This window comes from Pteropus medius, unplaced genomic scaffold (assembly GCF_902729225.1).
Source record: "Pteropus medius unplaced genomic scaffold, Ma_sr-lr_union100, whole genome shotgun sequence".
Classification (NCBI taxonomy): Eukaryota; Metazoa; Chordata; class Mammalia; order Chiroptera; family Pteropodidae; genus Pteropus; species Pteropus medius.
Genome location: NW_024352149.1, coordinates 2,307,700 through 2,328,055, shown reverse-complemented (window position 1 = coordinate 2,328,055; position 20,356 = coordinate 2,307,700). Strand labels below are relative to the sequence as shown.

The 20,356-nt window shown below is 34.5% G+C and overlaps 1 protein-coding gene across 1 annotated transcript in view; it reads left to right on the top strand.

Moving 5' to 3' along the window:
* ADGB (androglobin) overlaps window positions 1-13,854 on the top strand; it is a 139,949-nt gene extending 126,095 nt beyond the window's left edge. The window contains 4 exon segments of the mRNA XM_039846958.1: window positions 7,873-7,963; window positions 8,651-8,834; window positions 13,410-13,476; window positions 13,479-13,854. Coding sequence (XP_039702892.1) covers window positions 7,873-7,963; window positions 8,651-8,834; window positions 13,410-13,476; window positions 13,479-13,594 — 458 coding nt within the window. The 3' untranslated portion in view covers window positions 13,595-13,854.
* Window positions 13,855-20,356: the final 6,502 nt, after the last annotated feature.

Below are 20,356 nucleotides of genomic sequence, written 5' to 3'. Positions count from 1 at the left end.
ACACACACACACACACACACACACACACAGAACTGAGACATATAATAATGAAAAAGAGAAAAAATTATAGAATACCACCAAACTAATGTAACAGGCAGAAACACAAGGGAAAAGAAACAATAGAGACACAGAGCTACCAGAAAAAGATAAAATGGCTATAGGAAATCCTCATACATCAATAATCACCTTAAATGTAAACAGACTGTACTCATCAATTAAAAAGGCACAGAGTAGCGAATTGAATCACCAAAAAACAACAAACCCCAAGTGTATGCTGCCTTCAGGAGACATATCTCACCTTCAAGAACAAATATAGACTCAAAGTTAAGGGGTAGAACATGGTACTCTAAGCAAATGGCATTCAGAGTAAAGCAAGTGCAGCCATGCTTATATCTGACAAAATAGATTTCAAGATAAAAAAGCTAGCAAGAGACAAAGATGGACATTTTATAATATAAACGGATAATACATCAATAAACATAACACTTATTAATTTATATGCACTCAATCAGGGAGCACCAAAATATATAAAGCAACTACTAACAGAACTAAAGGGAGAAAGTGACAAAAACACAATTACTGTAGGGGACCTAAATACCCCATTGACAATGGATAGATCATTCAAATAGAAATTCAATAAGGAAATATAGGCCTTAAATGACACATTAGATTAAATGGACATAACTGACATTTACGGAGCCTTGAATCCCAGCACACCAGATTATACATTCTTCTCTAGTGCACATAAAACATTCTCAAGAATAAACCATATGTTGGGACACAAAACTAGCCTCAACAAATTTAAGGAGATTGAAATTATACCAAGCATATTCTCTGACCACAATGCTTTGAAATTGGAAATCAACTACAAAAAGAAAGGAAAAACCACATATATGTGGAGATTAAAAAGCATGCTACTAAAGAATGACTGGGTCAAAGAAGCAATAAAAGGAGAAAACAAAAGATACATAGAGACAAATGAGAATGACAACATGACATATCAAAACTTTTTGGATGTAGTAAAAGTGGTAATAAGAGGGAAGTTTATATCATTACAGGCTTTTCTCAAGAAACAATAAAAATCTCAAGTAAACAACCTAACATTACATCTTAAAGAACTAGAAAAAGAGAACAAATGAAGCCCAAAGTCGGTCAGTAGAAGGAAGCAATAAAAATTAGAGCCGTATTAAATGAAAAGAGAACAAAAAAATAGAAAAAATTATTGCAACCAAGATATTGTTCTTTGAAAATATTAATAAAATCGACAAACTTCTAGCTAGACTCATTAAAGAAAAAAGAGAAAGGACTCAAATAAACAAAATCAGAAGTTAAAGAGAAGTTATGACAGACACCACAGAAATACAAAGAGTCATACAAGAATACTGTGAAAGACTATATGACACCAAATTCAATAACCTAGAAGAAATGGGCAAGTTCTTATAAATATATAACCTTCCTAGACTGAAAAATGAAGAGTTGGAAAATCCAAATAGACCAGTAAGAAAATTGAAAACAGTCATCAAAAATCTTCCAAAAAGTAAAAGTCCAGGACCAGATGTCTTTGCTAGTGAATTCTACCAAACATTCAAAGATTTAATACCTATACTTCTCAAACTCTTCCAAAAAATTGAAGAAGCAATACTTCCCAAATTATTTTATGAGACCAACAATTACCTTGATACCAAAACCCGGCAAGGATAACAGACACACGAAAATACTCCAGACCAGTCTTTCAGATGAATACAGTAGCAAAAATCCTGAGCAAAACACTAGCAAATTGAATACAACAATACATTAAAAAGATAATACATCACAATGAAGTGAGGTTCATTCCAGAGGTGCAAGGAAGGTTCAACATATGCAAATTGATTAATGTGATACACCACATTAACAAAATAAAAGATAAAAATTATATGATCATATCAAGAGATGTAAGAAAACATTTAACAAGATATGTATTTATGATTCTAACACTCAATAAGATGGGTATAGAAGGAAAATACTTCAACATAATAAAGGCCATATATGACACACCCTCAGCTAATATCACCTCAATGGTAAAAAACTGAAAGCTTTTTCTCTCAGTTCAGGAACAAGACAAGCGTGCCCACTCTCACCACTGTTATTCAATGCAGTATTGAAGCAATCAGAGCAAGGAAAAGAAATAAAAGGCATCCAAACTGGGAATGAAGTAAAATTGTCACTTTTTGCAGATGACATAATTCTTTATATAGAAAACCCTAAAGACTCCACTAAAAAACTATTAGAAACAATAAATAAGTACAGTAAAGTTTCAGGATACAAAATCAATATACAAAAATCCATTGTGTTCCTATATACTAACAAAAAAAATTTCAGAAAAAGAAATGAAAAAAACAATTCCACTTGCAACAAAAAAGAGTAAAATATCTAGGAATAAACTTAACAGAAGATGTGAAGAATCTATACACTGAAAACTATAGACATTAAAGGAAATTGGAGAGCACACAGAAATATTCTGTGTTCATGGATTGGAAGAATCAGTGTAGTTAAAATAACCATGTTACCCAAAGCAACATACAGATCTAATGCAATCCCCATCAAAATCCAATGGCATTTTTTAAGGAAATACAACAACAAAAAATTATCAGATGTGTATGGAATCACAAAATACCATGAATAATCAAAGCAATCCTGAGAAAGAACAAGGCTGGAGATATCACACTGCGTAACTTCATATTATATTGCAAAGAGATAATAATCAAAACAGCAAGGTATTGGCAGAAAAACAGATACACGGACCAATGGAACAGAATTGAGAAATAAACTCCATATATATGAGCAAATAATTTTTGACAAAGAAGCCAAAAACATACAATGGAGAAGAGAAAGCCTCTTCAATAAATGGTGCTAGGAAATTGGAAAGCCACATGCAAAAAAAAAAAGAAAAGAAAAGAAAAGAAAAAAAAAAGAAAAGAAAGAAAGAAAAAAGAAAAAAGAAAGGAACTAGACTGCTATTTGTAACCATACACAAAAAGTAACTCAAAATAGATCAAAGACCTAAATATAAGACCTGAATCAATAAAATATATGAAAGAAAACATAAGTAGTAAACTTATAGACCTTTGTCTAAGAGGAGATTTTATGAATTTGACCTCAAAAGCAAGGGAAGTAAAAGCAAAAATAAATGAATGGGACTATATCACACTAAAAAGATTCTGCTCAGCCAAAGAAACTATCAACAAAACAAAAAGGCAACTAAATGGCAGAAGATATTTGCAAACAACACCTCTGATACAGGGTTAATATCCAAAATATACAAAGAACTCATACAACTCAAAAAAAATTCAATTAAAAAATGGGCTGGAGACCTGAATAGACACTTCTTCCAAGAAGACATGCAAATGGCCAATGGACATGTAAAAAGATGCTCAACTTCACTAGCTCCCAGGAAAATGCAATCAAAACCGCAATGAAACACCACCTCGCACCTGTTAGAATGACTGTCATTAACAAGACAAGTAATAAAAACAAATGTTGGAGAGGCTGTAGAGAAAAAGGAACTGTCATACACTGCTGGTGGGACTGTAAATTGGTACAGCCATTACGGAAAACAGTATGGAGAGTCCTCAAATAATTAAGATAGACTTACCTTATGACCTAGCAATCTCTCTTCCAAATATTTACTAGGAAAAAGTTTGAAAACACTTATTTATAAAGCTATATGTACCCCTATGTTCATTGCAGCATTATTCACGGTAGCCAAGACATGGAAACAACTGAAGTGTGGTTCGATAGATGATTGGATAGAGAAGATATGGTTCCTGTATACAATAGAATATTACTCAGCCATAAGAAAAGATGAAATACTGCCATTTGCGGCAACATGGATGGATCTTGAGATTATCATGTTAAGTGAAATAAGTCAGAAAAATCAAGAACCATAGGATTTCACTCATATGTGGGCTATAAAAGTAGAAGCAACAAATGAGCATACAAGACAAGTAAACAAAAACTCATAGACACAGACAACATCATGGGGTTACCAGAGGGAAAAGGGAGTGGCAGGGAGGTTGACAAGGGTTGAGGGTCAAATATATCGAGATAGAAGGAGATTTCATTTTGGGCGGTAAACACACAATGCAAAATACAGATAATGTACTATAAAATTATACTCTTGAAACCTATATAATTTTATTAACCAGTCACCCAGATAAATTTAATAAAATTTTTAAAAAGAGAGATAGAAAAATCACACACACAAAAGATAAATTGAAAAAAATTGATTAAAAAAATTTTAAAACTCTGAAGGCATACAAGTATATAAAAACATTTCTTGAAAATAAGAACAAAAACAAATGATCTTAATTGTTTTAGTTCTCTATTGTTGCTGTAACAAATAACCACAAGCAGTGACTTAACGCAATTTAAATATCTTACAGTTTTGGAGGTCAAAAATTTTACAATTAAGGTATTGGCAGGCTGCATTCCTCCTGGAGGCTCTAGGGGAGAATCTGTTCCGTTGTCGGCTTCTTGGGCCATCTGACTACTTAGTGTATGACCCTTTCCTCATATTCAAGGCCTGCAGCATAGCAACTTTAAATCTCTCTGTCTCTCTTTTCCTCCCTCCATCTCTGTCTCTGTTCATCACCTCATCTCCTTGGATGCTTTCTCTTCTCCCTGTCTCTTTTCCCTTTCTAATGGTTCTCGTGATTCCATTGAGCCCAGCTGAATAATCCAGGATCATGTTTCCATCCAGATCTTAAATGTACCTGCAAAGGCCCTGTAAGATAAGATATTCTTAAGTTTCAGAGGTTAGGACATAGGCATCTTTGGAGGTCCATTTTGCTGCCCACCATAATTGGTAGGAACAGTAAGGGTCTATAGCATATTAATGAAGATCTCTCATCAACTCCAAGGTCTGTATCTTGGTAGCTATGAGAACCAGCAACCTTGCTGCCCAAGCTAGAAGAGTTGTTTTTTTTTTTTTTTTCTGATTTGAGGCTCCATGGGAAAATTCATGCCCATGGGCACTGTTACAAGTAACAGTGAACTTGGTGGCAAACAATTTGTAATGGCAAGCAGCAAATCAGCCCAAAATTGAACACATGAGATCTGGGTAACAAAACAATCATAATGATTTTAACCTCATAAAGAACAAGACAGGATGTCCACCCCAACCACTTATAGTCAACATTTTAAAGGAGATTCTAGCCAGTTTGATCAAGAAAGAGAAATAAAACACATCCATATAAGGAAGGAAGAAATAAAACTATTCTCAAATTGATTCAGTACACTGAATATTTTAAGAGATTGGGGGAAAAATACCAAGAATATCATCTAGAACTAATAAGTGAATTCAGCAAGGTCACATGATGCAAGATTAATATATAAAAATTACTTTTATTTCTACATATTATTAGTCAGCAATCAAAAAATAAAATTAAGAATTTTATTCACAGTAGCATCACTAATAAATATGGAAATAAATTTAACAAAACATGAGACTCGTATACTGAAAACTATAAAACATCGCTGAAGGAAATTTTAAAAGATATAAATAAAGAGAAAGGTAGTCCATGTTTTGGACTGGAAGACTCAATACAGTAAGATAGAAATTCTCTCCAAATTGATCTGCAAATCTGTTACTAGTTCTGGGGAGTCCTGGAATTCCTGGTCCTCGGTTCTTGACGTCTGGTGACAATGAATTTAGGGCAGACGCCCAGCAGTTGGTAAGGAAGCTAGTTTTATTGAAAATAAAAGTACATTCACAGAGGGGAGAGTAGGCTGCCAAGAGTGGTCAACCTCCAAGATAAAGTACACTCTCAGAAGGGAGAGCGGGCTGCCAAGAGAGATCAGCCCCGAAGCCGCCCGCTTTGGGCTCTTTTATTCTTCTTGCAAGGCTTTGGTCCTCCCCTTGTCACCTTAGCCCTTCCCCTACAAGCCTTGGTTGACAGAAAGATTTCTTATGTAACCGTCTTCTCTCTCAGTGTGGGTACACTTATAATGCAATGCACTCAGTTTGCCCATGGGGGGAGGTGTCACAACTGCAATCAAAATTTACTATAATGATTGTTAATGAAGCTGAGGTGAATTCTAGGTCATGCCAACTGTTCTGTGCTTGCCTGTGTTGGAGAATTTCCCTATCATTGCTTCACTATTGTGTCAGGTCCCATAGTTATGTCAAGGCTATTGTTTTCAGGCTAGTTTTCATTTTGACTGCTCAGGAAGCGCCCCTAGTGTAACTCCGGCCCAAATTTGGTGTAATCCCTATCAAAATCCTAGTAGACAGTTTACAGAATCTAATAAGCTGATCCTAAAATTTATATGGAAATGCAAAGGCCCAGATGACCAAAATAATTTTGATAAAGAACCAGGGGGAAGGTTTTTACTTAGTAATTTCGAAATTTATTATGAAGCTAACAATCATCAAAACACTATGATTTGACAGTTTCTTTAAAAGTTAACATAATCTTATCATTCCTACTTACATGTAAAGTCCCAGAAATGCAAATCTATAGAGACATAAAGTTGATGATTTATTTTTCCCACAGTTGCCTGGGGCTTGTGGTAGAAATGCAGAATGACTGTAAAAGGGCACAGAAGGTTTAACTTGGATAATGGAAATGTTTTGAAACTGGATTTTGGCGCTGGTTGCACAACTCTGTTAATTTACTAAAAAATATTGCATTATACTTTCCAAATGGGTAAATTTTAGGGTATGTAAATTATGCTTCAGTAATTAAAAATTATTAAATGATTCAAAAAGAAGGATTATTACTCATTCATTAGCAATGAATGAAATTTTGCCATTTGCAACAACATGGATGGACTAAAGGATATTATGCTAAGCAAAATAAGTCAGAGAAAGACAAATATCGTATGATTTCACTCATGTGGAATCCAGAAAACAAGTGAACAAACAACTCAGAAATAGACTCACAGATACAGAGAACGAACTAATGGTAGCCAGAAGGGAGAGAGGTAAGGGGATGGGCAAAAAAAGGTGAAAGAGATTAAGAGGCACAAACTCCCAGTTATAAAATAAGTTCCAAGGATGTAATAATGTACAGCATAGGGAATACAGTCAATAATATCGTAATAACTATGTAAGGTGGTGGATGGTTACTACCCTTATTGTGGTGATCACTTTGTAAGTTATATAAACATTGAATAACTAGGTTGTATACTTGAAACTAATATAATACTATATGTCAGCTATAATTTAAAGATAGATAGATAAATAGATAAATAAATAATAAATAATAAATAAATAATTTGAAAAATGGTTTGGAAAGAATGAACGGTTAATATCTTAGACTCTAAAATCTCTTTCTTAAATCTGTTCTTATCGATTCATAGGGGTCTAGTAAAAAGCTTCTGCTATTTTGATATTCACTGTTTATCTGTTATATGTTGCCTACTCTACTGGAGTTTCTCGAAGATAACATACTGCATCTTGAACATTTTTATATCCTATATATAGTGCTTAGTATAGCTTTCACACATAGATCAAGCTTTTTAAATATTGGGTCATTTAACTTATTTATGATAAAGTTTTATAACTTAAAGTATGACTTCTTTCTGTCCCTGCCTTCATTTAACTATAATTAGAGTAACATTTTGTTATTCTTCTTATAAACTATATTCACTTTGTTATCTCCATCTCCATTTAATTATTAGTATAGTTATACCAACTAGAGGATAAATATGAAACATAATTATATTTTAATAAGGTCATATTACATCGTATTAAAATCATATTAAATAAAGCAAGTTCAATCAATGGTTATTTTCTTAACAGAAAATATTGTTTTCAATTAAAGTGAGATAGAACAGTCATTTAATCATTGTTGATTCTTTTTTTAAATGTAGGACTTTTTTTTTAAACAGGGCCTCCTTCACGATCCCCAACAATTTTGGAAACATCTCCACAACTTATTCGAAAAGAGCTAGAATGTGTAGACTTAAGTCAATATATACGGTAAGTTTTAATAAACATGATTAACGCTGACATCTGTGTTCAGAGAATTTTGCATCCATTGCCTATAAACAGTTGCTGAACAAGTGAAAATTTGAAATTAAATGCTTAATATATTTTCAGTATGTTTAAATTTTTAGAAGTACATATTATTATTACACCTCAAATTTAGCAAATGTTTTATTAAGTCAACCATAAAATATTTTATTAAGTCGATTGGAAAACAACGAAATGTTTTCTTTAAAGATTTAATTTGAGCCTGATTAAGGTGAGTTGAGCTACAGAAAATTCCCACTGTAACTGCTGTTATTATTTAATTAGATTCAATTTTCTTAAGAACTAGACAATAGGATTAATAGAGGATAGTTACTAAAGCATATTTATAAGTCTGGAGACATTTTCAAAATTATTTAGCCTCATAAATTAAAAAGAAAGACCTACAAAATAGATGCAGTTTCAAACGCCAGTTCCACAAACATCTCATAAAATGGCACATATAATTTTACTGATATTTTTTCTAAAATATCAGCGATTCAAATGGATGGAACACAGTCCATCTAAAAATAATGATTATTCTTTCTATCCCTAATGTTTTATTTGATTCAGACCACCACACCATTGATATGATCTAAAGTTCATTCCTGAGTTCCCAAATGATTTACGTATCTCTTTTGATGTTTTCGTGTCAAGGAAAACAAACACCGAGCCTCTGCTGCAAACAGAGGAACTGAATCAGCAGCAGGTAATGCAAAAAGCTGAGGAGGTTCATCAGTTTCGACAATATAGGACCCGACTCCTTAGCATTCGAGACATTGACCAAGAAGAACGGTTTAAATTAAAGGATAAAGTCCTGGAGATATATGGGGAAATGCGGGTGAGTCTCAAAGTACATACACGAATCACAGTTGACAAGTTCTTCTGTAATGTTAAAAAGATGTCATAGAATCATGTAGTCCCCGGGTAGAAATTGACAACATTTAGTTCTCAGCTTCTCAGAAAAGATGACAAATTGATTATGCACTTGTAATTTCACTTACTCCCTAAAATCTCGCTAAGCTCAGTATTGAGAATCTATCCACAAAGCAGGAAGAATGGGAGAGAAGACACAAATATTTGAGAAGTTGGAAAATAGCCAGATGAAGATCACATTAACAGACTTGAGGCGGTCCAAACCAAAGCTGGCAGTAGAAAACCTTTTAAGAAACAACCCAGTTTGCTCCACAGAATCTCCCAAAGCCTCAGAAATTGGTGGCGCTGACCACGTTAAGAAGTGAAGGGGGAGGTTACAATCATTGGGTGGTTTGGTTTAAAGCCACTTGCGAAGCAGTTAGAATTGCAGATCATCACCTCAACTTTTTGTAGGCAAGTGACTGTCATTTCTCCACCCCAGGAGAAAACTAGAGGCATTGTAGTGTGAAAGATCAAGCTTAATTAAAAATGGAAGTAGCCTACCAGAAATGGGAAATTCAATAAATATATGTGGATGACTTCCACTACAGAGGGTGACTTATTTTTTTCCTCCCTCTTCCCTACATTGCACACATACACACACACTCCCAAAGGCAGTGACGGCGACAGGAGTGATATCAGGGTCTCCATATAATTTCCAGTGTTGGCCCATTTGAGAAATATGCCTATTCGACACCTCTTCCTGTTTGTCCAGCAGGTACCCCAAACCGAACCTCTCCAAATCCAAATTCTGTTATTCTCGCCCTCCCTTTCATTTCAGTGCAGCCATGTCACTCCACCAATATCCTCCCTTCCAATAAAGGACAGTGACACTCTGCTCAGGGCGGAGACCACGGGGACATGCCTGACTTCTCTTACTCCCCACACTTCATCCATCATCAAAACTTGTCAGCATTACTGACAAGTGAAAAATATCCCAAATTCAACCACTTTTCACTCTCTGTACCCTGACCAGTCTAGTCCAAACCGTCACTGTTTTCCGTTTATTGCTACAGTCTCCTGACTGACGTCACTGCCTCTTTGCCCTTCTACAGTGTCGTCTGTTCAGCAGCCGAAAGCACTGTATCGATCAGGACAAACTATTTTATGCTGTGATAATAAAAAGCCTCGATGTCTCCATGGCTTCAGACAGAGGTTGTCAAACTCGTTTTCTGTAAAGGGCCGGATAAATATTTTTGCCTTTGCAGGTCACATGTCGCATCTACTCTACTCTGCCATCATTAACACCCGGTTTGTGGCACTTTGTGTGACAGCCTTGGCAGACTAATACAGAGTGCAATGCGACCATGTGCCTGGAGAATCGGAAATATCTTCTGAATTGCATGAATGGTTATCACAGTACATCTTTGAAACAGAAAGTGGGATCATTTGACTCCTGTAATGGCTTCATATTTCACTGAGGAGAACGACAAAGTCTTTATCACATCCAGAGCTCTACATGATCTAGCGCTCACTTTCCTCTCTGATCTTTTTCTCTACCATTCTACCAGCTTTGCTCCTTTTCTTTTCTTCAACTGACGGCCTTTCCACTAACGGCCAGGCACGTTCCCACCTCTGGGCCTTTGACCTTGCTCTTATCTCTTCTTTGAGCATCCTTCTCTCAGAGAGCCAAATGGGTTAGAGTTTCACTTTGTGAGGTTTCTCTGGTATTGTCACTTCATCAGAAAGATCTTCTCTAGCAATGCTTTCAAAATTAGCGCCCTTCATATTTTGTATACCCATGCCTCCCTTTACTTTCTTCATTTATTGGTTTAACATGGATATTCATCTATATCATATATGTTAAGTATGCATGCATTTTAATCTAACTTCATGAAGCTATAGACTGTATGTGAACAGAAACTTCATTTTGACTTACCATCGTATTCCCGGAGCCCAGAAGGAATGTCTATTTCAAAGAAATTTGTTTTATAAATGAATCGGTGTCTCAATAAATGAATGTTGAAATTATATATACTTAGTCTATCATGTAAAATAGTTTAAATTAAAATATTATAAAACAAAGTTTCAGTAGTGCGGGCACGTTTTCTGTGTTTAGTAGATAAGCAAATGCAGCAAATAGGAGGAAATAGGGAAGAAATATTAACAGGGACAGTTTTGAATTTAGATCCTATTCTTTAAGTGTAAAGTACAGATAGCACAGTAGTTTTGACTGAAGCTACCTAAAAGAAACATGATCAGCATCATCTTTCTTATAAGGTGAGAGAAAACATACCAATATAGCAATCCTTAAGTGATTACAGTACTTTTTTTTTTTTTTTTTGTCAAAAGCTTTGGGAAATCTGATTCTGACATTCGGCTCTTCTATTATCTCAACCAAAAGTAATGCCAAGTTGCAAAATTGTGGAAAATTTCTTGAAGAATTTAGTGATGAGGACAAAACAGTCATTTCTAGAAATTTCTCTTCTGGCTAGCATCAGTTTTTTCATTCTTGTTTTTTTATTATATTGTTTTTGAAACAGTAATCAATCAATCAGTTGAACCATAATTGTCATATTATCAGAACTGCAGATGAAATTAGGAAGCCATGGCCTCTTAGAAAGCCTACCTTGACACTTGATAATCACTGCCTTATTCGTAATCATTTTTAGAGAAGACGTTTCATAGTCCATTTTGTAGAATGTTGCCTGAACTGACCTTAAAACGTTCTTGTCTATAGTTTTGAAACTTTTTCTTCATTTTAAAAATATAAACTATATTTACCTGTTTATAGTCTTCTGACTTCTCATCTCCACAAATTATTCACTCCACAAATATTTCTGGGCATTTTTATATCAGGGACTGTCGTAAGCATGAACATGAATGTAAGCCACTGTACCGTGAGGCTTCCATTCTAGTGAAGAAATAGGTGTTAAAATGCCAACGTAATATGTTAAGTACATTGTAGAATAAGATAGAAAGGGATAAGTGTTGAGAAAAAAAAGAACAGGATCAGAACACAATGATTCAGAAGAGACAACAGCTGGAGGAAGGCTCTAGGGCAAGAGCATCTTTGGTATGTTAGAGGAAGCACAGCAGGGAGCCTGTGCCTTTGAAGCAGTGAGCAGGGGTAGATGAGTGGAGATCAGAGACAAAATGAAGGTAATCATGGAGGACTGTGAAGGGTAAAGATGTTAGTTTTTGTTCTGAGGTAACTATGGAACCATGATGGGGTTCTAAGGAACAGAAAAGCAACACGATTTGACTCGTATTTTCAAAGGATTGCTCTGGACATTGTGAGGAAAACAAGTATAGAGAGGGGGCACACATAAAGAAGATGGATCTGAGAGGAGACTATCACACTGATCATGGGAGCAGTAACCGTGGTAACCGCGGCTCATACGTAGGTGATAGTGTGGAGGTGCTTAGAAGCAACTAGACGATATGTTCTGAAGGTCAAGTCAATAGGATTTCCTGACAGATTGTGTTGGTGCCTTAAAGAGAAAGAGAAGGGTCAAGAATAGTGTAAGTATTTCACCTAAACAACTAAAAAGTTTGAGTCGCTGTCAAATCTGATCATTCAGGAGAAAAGATAAGAATTTCAATTTGGGACATTTTTTGATATATCTATTGCATCAGAACAAATATTTTTATATATCTCTCAGACAGTCAAGTGAAGCTGTTGAATAGAAGTTAGATATATGATTCTAGGATTTGAGAGCAAGACTTGGACCGGAGATTAAAAAAAAAAGAAAAGAAAAAGGAACCATCAGTGTATAAATGGAATTTAAAGCCATAAGTTTATTTAGATGAGATCACCAAGGGAAAAGGCCTAAGAGCTGAGACATGGCCACTTCCCTATTAAAAGATGAAGGAGAAAAAGAGAAATTAGCAGAGGCAACTGACAGTAAAATAGAAGGAAAATGAACAGGGTATGATGTCCAGGAAACCAAGTGAATCAGTTGATCCAGGAGCACAGGGTATAAGAATAGGACCAAAAAATGGATTTAGCTGCATATAGTCATTGGTGTCCTTGATAAATAAAGATTTTTTTTTTTTTTGAAGTGGTAAGAATGAAAGCCAAACTGCCAAAAACAAAGATAACCAATGGATTAGGTGATATTATTTGGAAGTTCTTCAAGTACAGCTCAGATATATATTGTCAGGGCTAGAATATGCATGGTAACTAGTAATTTAGTGACTACAGTTACTGTGAGAGACACACGGAGCTGTACATTTTATATAGATCATATCCGAATTCACTTACAGCATAGTTGCTTTGCCAAAATTTCTGCCTATTTCTTTTTTCACCTCTCTTTTTCTCAAACTAATGATTTTATTTACCATTCTGTTAAAATCTCATGTACGCTTTGTTGCTATCTTATGTATTGATAAGCCTTTGAGTCCATAACATAATTCTCATCTCTTTTTAGTAATTTCCCACTTGAATCTACTGGCATAAGGAAAGAATAAAGGGCTTGCAACTTCTTTGTTTTTTCTTTCTGGGACCATAAGCCTTTATCAGTGGATCTAATTTGCTTGGGGTTTTGTTTTGGAATAGGACTCCTTAGATGAAGCCCGACAGAAGATCTTCAACATCCGAGAAGAATATAGAAACAAGTTGCTGGAGCCGAGCGCCTAAGGTTGGAGGCTCTGGCTGCGGAGGAAGTAGCAGTCCGGGCGGAAACAGAAAAGAAGATCCCGGCTCCTGACAAAGGGAAAAAAAAGAAAGAAAAGAAAAAGTAACCAGGGGACACTCAATACTACTTTTCTTCCGAAGAAGAAAAACCTAATTTTCTATAACATTGCCTTTTGATAGAAGTAAGGTGTTGGCCAATTAAAAAGTTTTCCTACCTTAGAAACAGTTTATGTAGTTCAATGTTAATTTGTTAGTTTTTCTCAGAAAGCTATCATTCGAAGCCTTTAGAGTTTATGTTTTCCTAATTTCAATAAAAAATGTCTCGAAATATTTAGAATGTAATAAAATGTATGGGTCTCACTCTGAATTGCTGCATTTTTAGTGAATGCTGAAACAAGATCATAAATGACCCAACAGAATTGCCTTTGAAAAATTCGAGGATGAGAAAAATAGCTGTGGGTCTTAGAAAAAATGTCTCTACCTTTAAATGCTTTAGAATATTAAAAGAATGCTTCAGACTTGTGCTTTTTTAAAAAGCTGAATGTCAGTAAACCTCTTTCATTAGGCAAGAACTATTGTGGGTTAAGCCCACCCAAAGTGTTAGAACTCTGAATTCTAACAATGAATCAAGGTAACCCCAGGTACAGAGAATGTGATCACAAGCACAACCGTTGTCAGTGTACCTGCATCATACTTTGTATAAAACAGAGAACATGTTCTCATATGCTTGTTTTAGAAAAATACAATGAGTTGATCAACTGAGGCACATAGTAGGAAATTTACTTTCCCAAAAGCACACTTCCAACTCATGACTTTCTCAGATGAAAATTCCCATAATATTCTTTAATGAGTCAAAGCTTTAATAGGTGATTTTACTTTTCACCTTTATTTAAATTTTTATTATAAAAATTTAATCTTTATACATATATGTAATTTTACTTAATTAAATATGCAGACATATGCATGTTTTCCTCTATTGCTCTTTGCCTACACTTTCACAACCTTATGATCTCCAGTCCCCCAGAATAATACATGGTAACAACCTAGTGTGAATGTTCCCATGCTTTTCTTTTATCTCATGTAATCATACATCATTATTTTATATTATGGCTTGTTTCACAAAGTGTTATTTCATTATACGTACTTCACTGGTTCTTGATTTTCTCACCAAACAATACAAAATCTGAGTCAAAACTAATTCATTCTTTTTAATTGTTATGTTATATTCTATGATACAAATATATTGTAATTTATTCAGCTAATTCTTTATTGATGAATATATACTTTATTTCTAGATTTTTGTCATGCAAGTTATCTACTTGAAAGTGTGTGTATGTGTGTGCGTGTATCAGAATATTCAGTTACTAACGCTGATATTATATATTCTCTTTAAGTTAGATGAAATTCAGCTGCAAACATCTTGTTCTTATAATGAAATTATATACAGATATACCCACTTTCTGAAAGTTTGAGTAATACTATTTCACTTTTTACAAAAAAAAACCGATAGATATACATATAATAAAATATTACTCAGCCATAAAAAGAAGGAAATCTTGTCATTTGTAAAAACGTGAACCTGTTAAGTGAAATAAGCCAGATGCACTAAGACAAATACTGCATGACCTCATTTGTATCTGGAATCTAAAGGGTCAAATGAAGACTGATTTACAGGTGATTTCTATTTGTAACTAAATTTTTGGAATGAGGCTGCCATTGGTGATATTTTCCAAAATAGTGAAGAACCCTTGGGTAAATTTTTAAAGATAACGATGTTTAGTCTTATTGCACACAATGGTTGCATTTCTGAAATATTCAGTGAACTTAAACACTGCAAAAAATACTTGTTTTAATATCTTACAGAGTTAGTTTCTTGGATCATTAATTTGGTTTTAGACTCCATGAATGATGGGCCATTCAAATCATAGAGCAGGTAAGATAATTCTTTGTTGCATGTGACTCTTACAAAAATAAGAGGATGTATAGTATCTCTGACCTTCAACTTCTAAATAGCAGTAATTCTCTTACATTATTTGCACAACCCAAAATGCCCCCACATATTTCTTAAATATTCTCTGGAGATGGCACTATCCCCACTGAGACCATTCCCATGTAGAGGAACAGTAAAGATTGCTGAGAAGCTTAGAATACATAGCCATAGGAATATCCTCCATTGTGTTGAGTTAACCAGGGTATGCCTATAAAGTATAGCATATGGCTACCATTCAGTTTCTTCCTCCTTAGTCTCCTACCATCTACCTCCTTGCATCTCCCCCAATACTTCAAGGTCAACCCTTCATTCCCTAGGGGCTCTTGTAAGAGCAGAGAAGACAGTTTTCCTGTGCTACAGTCCCAGGCCCACCTCTGAGTCAATAATAATAATCCCTAGGGTTCACCTCCGGTGATAATGAAACATCATCATGAGAGCAATCTAATTCCTCAGTGCCTCCAACATCTCCACTGAAGAAAGGATTGTTGCTTCTCCTCTGGAAAAATCAGTGTCCACTAAAGTGTTTTTAACAAAGGGAAGTCTTCAGTTAAATGAATCAGAAAATTGCCGACAATGTCAATAAATTTTAACTGGCTTCTAGAAATCAAGATTTGAAAATCAAAAAAAAACATTGACTGCTAGTCTCAGAGACCACCTCTTATACAGACTATTTGCACACATAAAAAGTGTTGCATAGTATTATTCTGTTAACTTATATTTAGCTTGTGTCTCTGTCTCATTCAAAAGGAGCCTTTGCATCCACTGCCTCTTGGAAAACAGGAAAACAGAGGGAGAAGGGGCAAGAAAAGCCATGTAGTACTAGAATTTGCTTCGGAGAAGAAACTTTGTGCCACCCTTGGCCCCGGCACTGCCATCCCCTGGCCCCCCTGAGCCGTATCAATGATGGAATTGTTTGTACCAGATCAGTAAATGCTTCCAATGACCTTCACGGAACATTTCTGAAATTAACATTATGAAGGAACTTTGTTTCAAGCTGTGACAACATTCTTTGGTCTAATAAGTTATAAAACATTTTATTCGTCTTAATTTAGATAAAATAGTTTCCAAGTACAGGCATGTTTTCATGGAATAGCTTTGTTGCATATTGAAGGCTTTGCATGTGCTTGGAATTTTAGGCTAAACATTCTTGTTTTTGGTATGAGCACAGATGGCAGCATCACCACACAATATAATTCATTTTTGAAGTGAACTTATATAATAAACCACTCTACCGTGTGTATTTATATGTTCGAGCCATAACTTTAAACAATCCTAACTTTATTCAAATAAGCCAAACGCTTTTAATATATTTTGTTAATTATAAAAATTCACTTACCTAATCTGTAATCCCTTTTCCATCTAGTATATAATATGATGACACTGTTTGTTTTCAATGTTTATCAAACTTTTGATTTCAGAATCAACAATTCAGATAGCATATGGATGTCTCTTTCATTTCACTGTAGGTGGCTAATATATTTAGACAGATACAAAGAAAACTAATAAAAATGATATTTGCCTTTGTGGAAAAGATTCCAAATTAATGTCACATAGTAAAGACTTGTCAGTTAATATTTAAATGGCTAAATAGTATAAATTATGATTATAGCTTGTTGGTGAAATTGGGCTAAGTTGGTTAACATTTTACATCTTTGAGAAGGAAACTTTCATGATGTTTTCATCAGGAAGATTAGTTTAAACTTATTCAAATGGCCAATATCCTTTAGATATAACCTCACTAAAGACTATTTCATTGATTAATAATAATGTAAAATTATTGCCAGGTACTTTTTTTGCAAGGAACTTTGATGTTTTCATGTATTTTTCCATGAACTTAGCCCATTTTTATCTCAGTTGCTTCTGGAATAATATGTGCCCAAAGTCTGCATATGATGTGTAGAAAACAATCTTTGACAAATAATATATTATTTTTCCAAGGACTGTCATTTCCATAGCAAATCATCTGAAGTCATTAAACTTTTAAAATAAGATTCCATGAAAATAGTTTTTAGACTAGTCAACCTGAATTCAAAAGCTGCTTTCCAATTTATGATTTATACAGATGTCTTTTATTTGCTCTTCCTTTTTCATGTATCGACATTTAAGTCATCTCTTGCTCCATAAAGACAAAAAGGAAGAAAATCCAGAGTTCAATTTCTGGTTTGCGGATATGATAAAAAAAATTCCTGAAAGGAAGTTAAAATTCTTTATGAGATGTTCATATATCATTTGCAGATTTCAATGACCCTTGGCCTTAAGTACTCTAGATGTTTCAAATTTGGCTAATAACCTTTATTTCTTCAGTTGTGACATTATTGTTTAACTATTTTGTCATTTTAAGACCATTTATAATACTTCATACAAAGATTTTATTCCTGAGTTATATTTTCCTTAAACACAAGGACTGTATCATAACTACTCACAGATCATAGCACAAAATATCAGTGTAGGCTCTCCATAGATTGTCGTTAAATAAGCTACACCATTTGTATTATTTTGGCTATTAGGCTGATATTAAAATGAGTTGACATCAAAGCTTATGATAATTTTCAAAAATGTATCAGATTGGCCTTCAAGTGAAAATATTGAAAAATACAGTTTACAAAGCTTAAAAAAAAAGATTAACACCCTTAAGAGACTGTGATAACAGCAGATGGCAGGTTGTTAACAATGGTATTTTGCAATATTCACAGAAGACATGTATCATAGTCTAGTCGAGACAGCTTCATTTTCCAAATAGGATCTTAATGTATTCATCTCCTAAAGCAACCAAGGAGTTCATATCCATGCAATGAAAGTGAGAATGTTATAAACTTATGGTAGTATATGTCTTTTTGTTTTTTGCCCATATTCCCCACACAAATTTGGTATAAAATTGTGAATCAGATAAGATCGATAAATACCCTCATTCAGAAAGAGGAGCAGGAGACATACTAATGGTTGCTTCATAGCAATTCTGAAATCCCTCAGGGTAGACATTGTGAAGGCCCCACCAAGAGTGAGGAAGATCCTTGATCAGGTCTGATTTTGTGCTGTAGGATGATCTCTCTGTCCGACTGATCTCCATGGCTCCTGGTTCTACCTTCCGAGAATTTCGTGTCTGTTATACTCTTTGGTCACATCTGAGGTGGCTGTTTGAGAGTATGTCCTTCTTGGAGGTTGACCAGTGTTTTTGTATCTTGGATCCTTAAAAGTCATATAGACATGTTGTATGTAGACATAAATTAATAAGAAGAGAATTACGATCACCATAATAAAAATATCAAAAGCAGTTAAAATAAGGAGTAGCAATAGTTGCCATTCTTACCTTCCTAGAAGTCTGTGGATACTGTAATGGACATTTCTGGTTTTGCCTGCCCTGAATCCCCACTAACATTTTCCGGTAGCAGCAACAAATGACCTAAAACTGAGTCATCATGAGCATCTCAGAGTCTGTCCATTACATTAGTATCTGCTGCTTCACTTACTGTTCTTTTGGGTCTGAGTTTTTCTTCAAATCTATGAGTTACTCAAATATATCTCCAATGACATTTTTTTTTCTAAGTTAACCAGAGTTTGTTTCTGTTATATATAACCAAAGAATCATAATTGATACACTCGAACTTCATTTTGAGTTCTACTTCTTAAATTAGTTCCTACCTGAGGGATTCTGATATTTAGAAGAGATACTTTAGAAGTTCTCATAGAAAATTACCTACACTCCAGGCATGAGATCTTAACTTGGGGGCTTTGAGTGGGCTTTAGGTGACACCTGAGCCTTCTACACTTATATAATATTTCTTTTGACAAATCTGTAGCTGCAATCAGATTATTAAAAAATCTGTTACCCATAAAATTCTAATAATTACTGCTCTAGAAATTTATTTTTAGTTTTCCATTACCATAAGGGATAACAAAATGGTCAAATATTTTCTTCTGGTACAAATTATTTTTACCTTTGGCGAAGCTTAATACCTAATCAGCTTGGAGAAATTTACTTGGAAATAAAGCTACTAAATATTAGAATATATCTGCAAAAGATAACATGAAATTTATTTCTCAGGAAGTTTTTAAATATAATGTAAATTGTTTGGTTTAAATTTGTCCTCCTTAAAAAGATCAAGTTGGATATCTTTTGAATTTTGAACAAAGAGATTTAACTGGAGGTGTCCGATTGAGAAGTAAAGACAGAGATCTGCAGTGAAACTGTCACATGGGAGGTCGAGGACCCAGGTGTGCACATGTTCATTGGCAGGAGTTAGTACATCATCCGAACATTGTACTTGGACATGGCGACATGCTTTTTGTTCAGCAAGCAGATCTCTTTATTTTCATAAAAGTATGAAGCAGATTCAGAAACAATGGCAAGGAAAATAAAAGGGTTTCAAGTAGGGAAAAAAACAGAGTTGCAGGCTATGGTGATATTGTAAATCTGGGGGGATAATTAATTGAAAAGTGTCTCATTGCCAGGCAGCTCTTGATAGAACGCTACAGCTACCGCAGGGTGTATAGCCATCCTGTTCCACTGATTAGAGACAGAATATGAAGAAAAACATGTGATTTGCACTGCCAAAGGAATTTGGAAGATCAGTATACTTATTCAAATTGGAATTTAGCCGAGACCCTATTTTCATGAAAGGAAAAAAAAAAATTAAGCATTTTAATAAAGTACAAGAACATTGGTCAATTGAGGATATGGCACATATTTCCAGGCTCTGAAATTTCTGTTTAATTTTGCATAAAGGGTCATGTACCGCTTTTGTTATACTGGTATCTTTTTTATTTAAATAAGTAGTAGCTTATTATTATTTTTTTAAATATCTATTTGATAGAACCTGACTTCTAGTCTTTCCCTTGTTCTTCCCCCATTAAACACAACTATAAACTCTGGAAATAATGC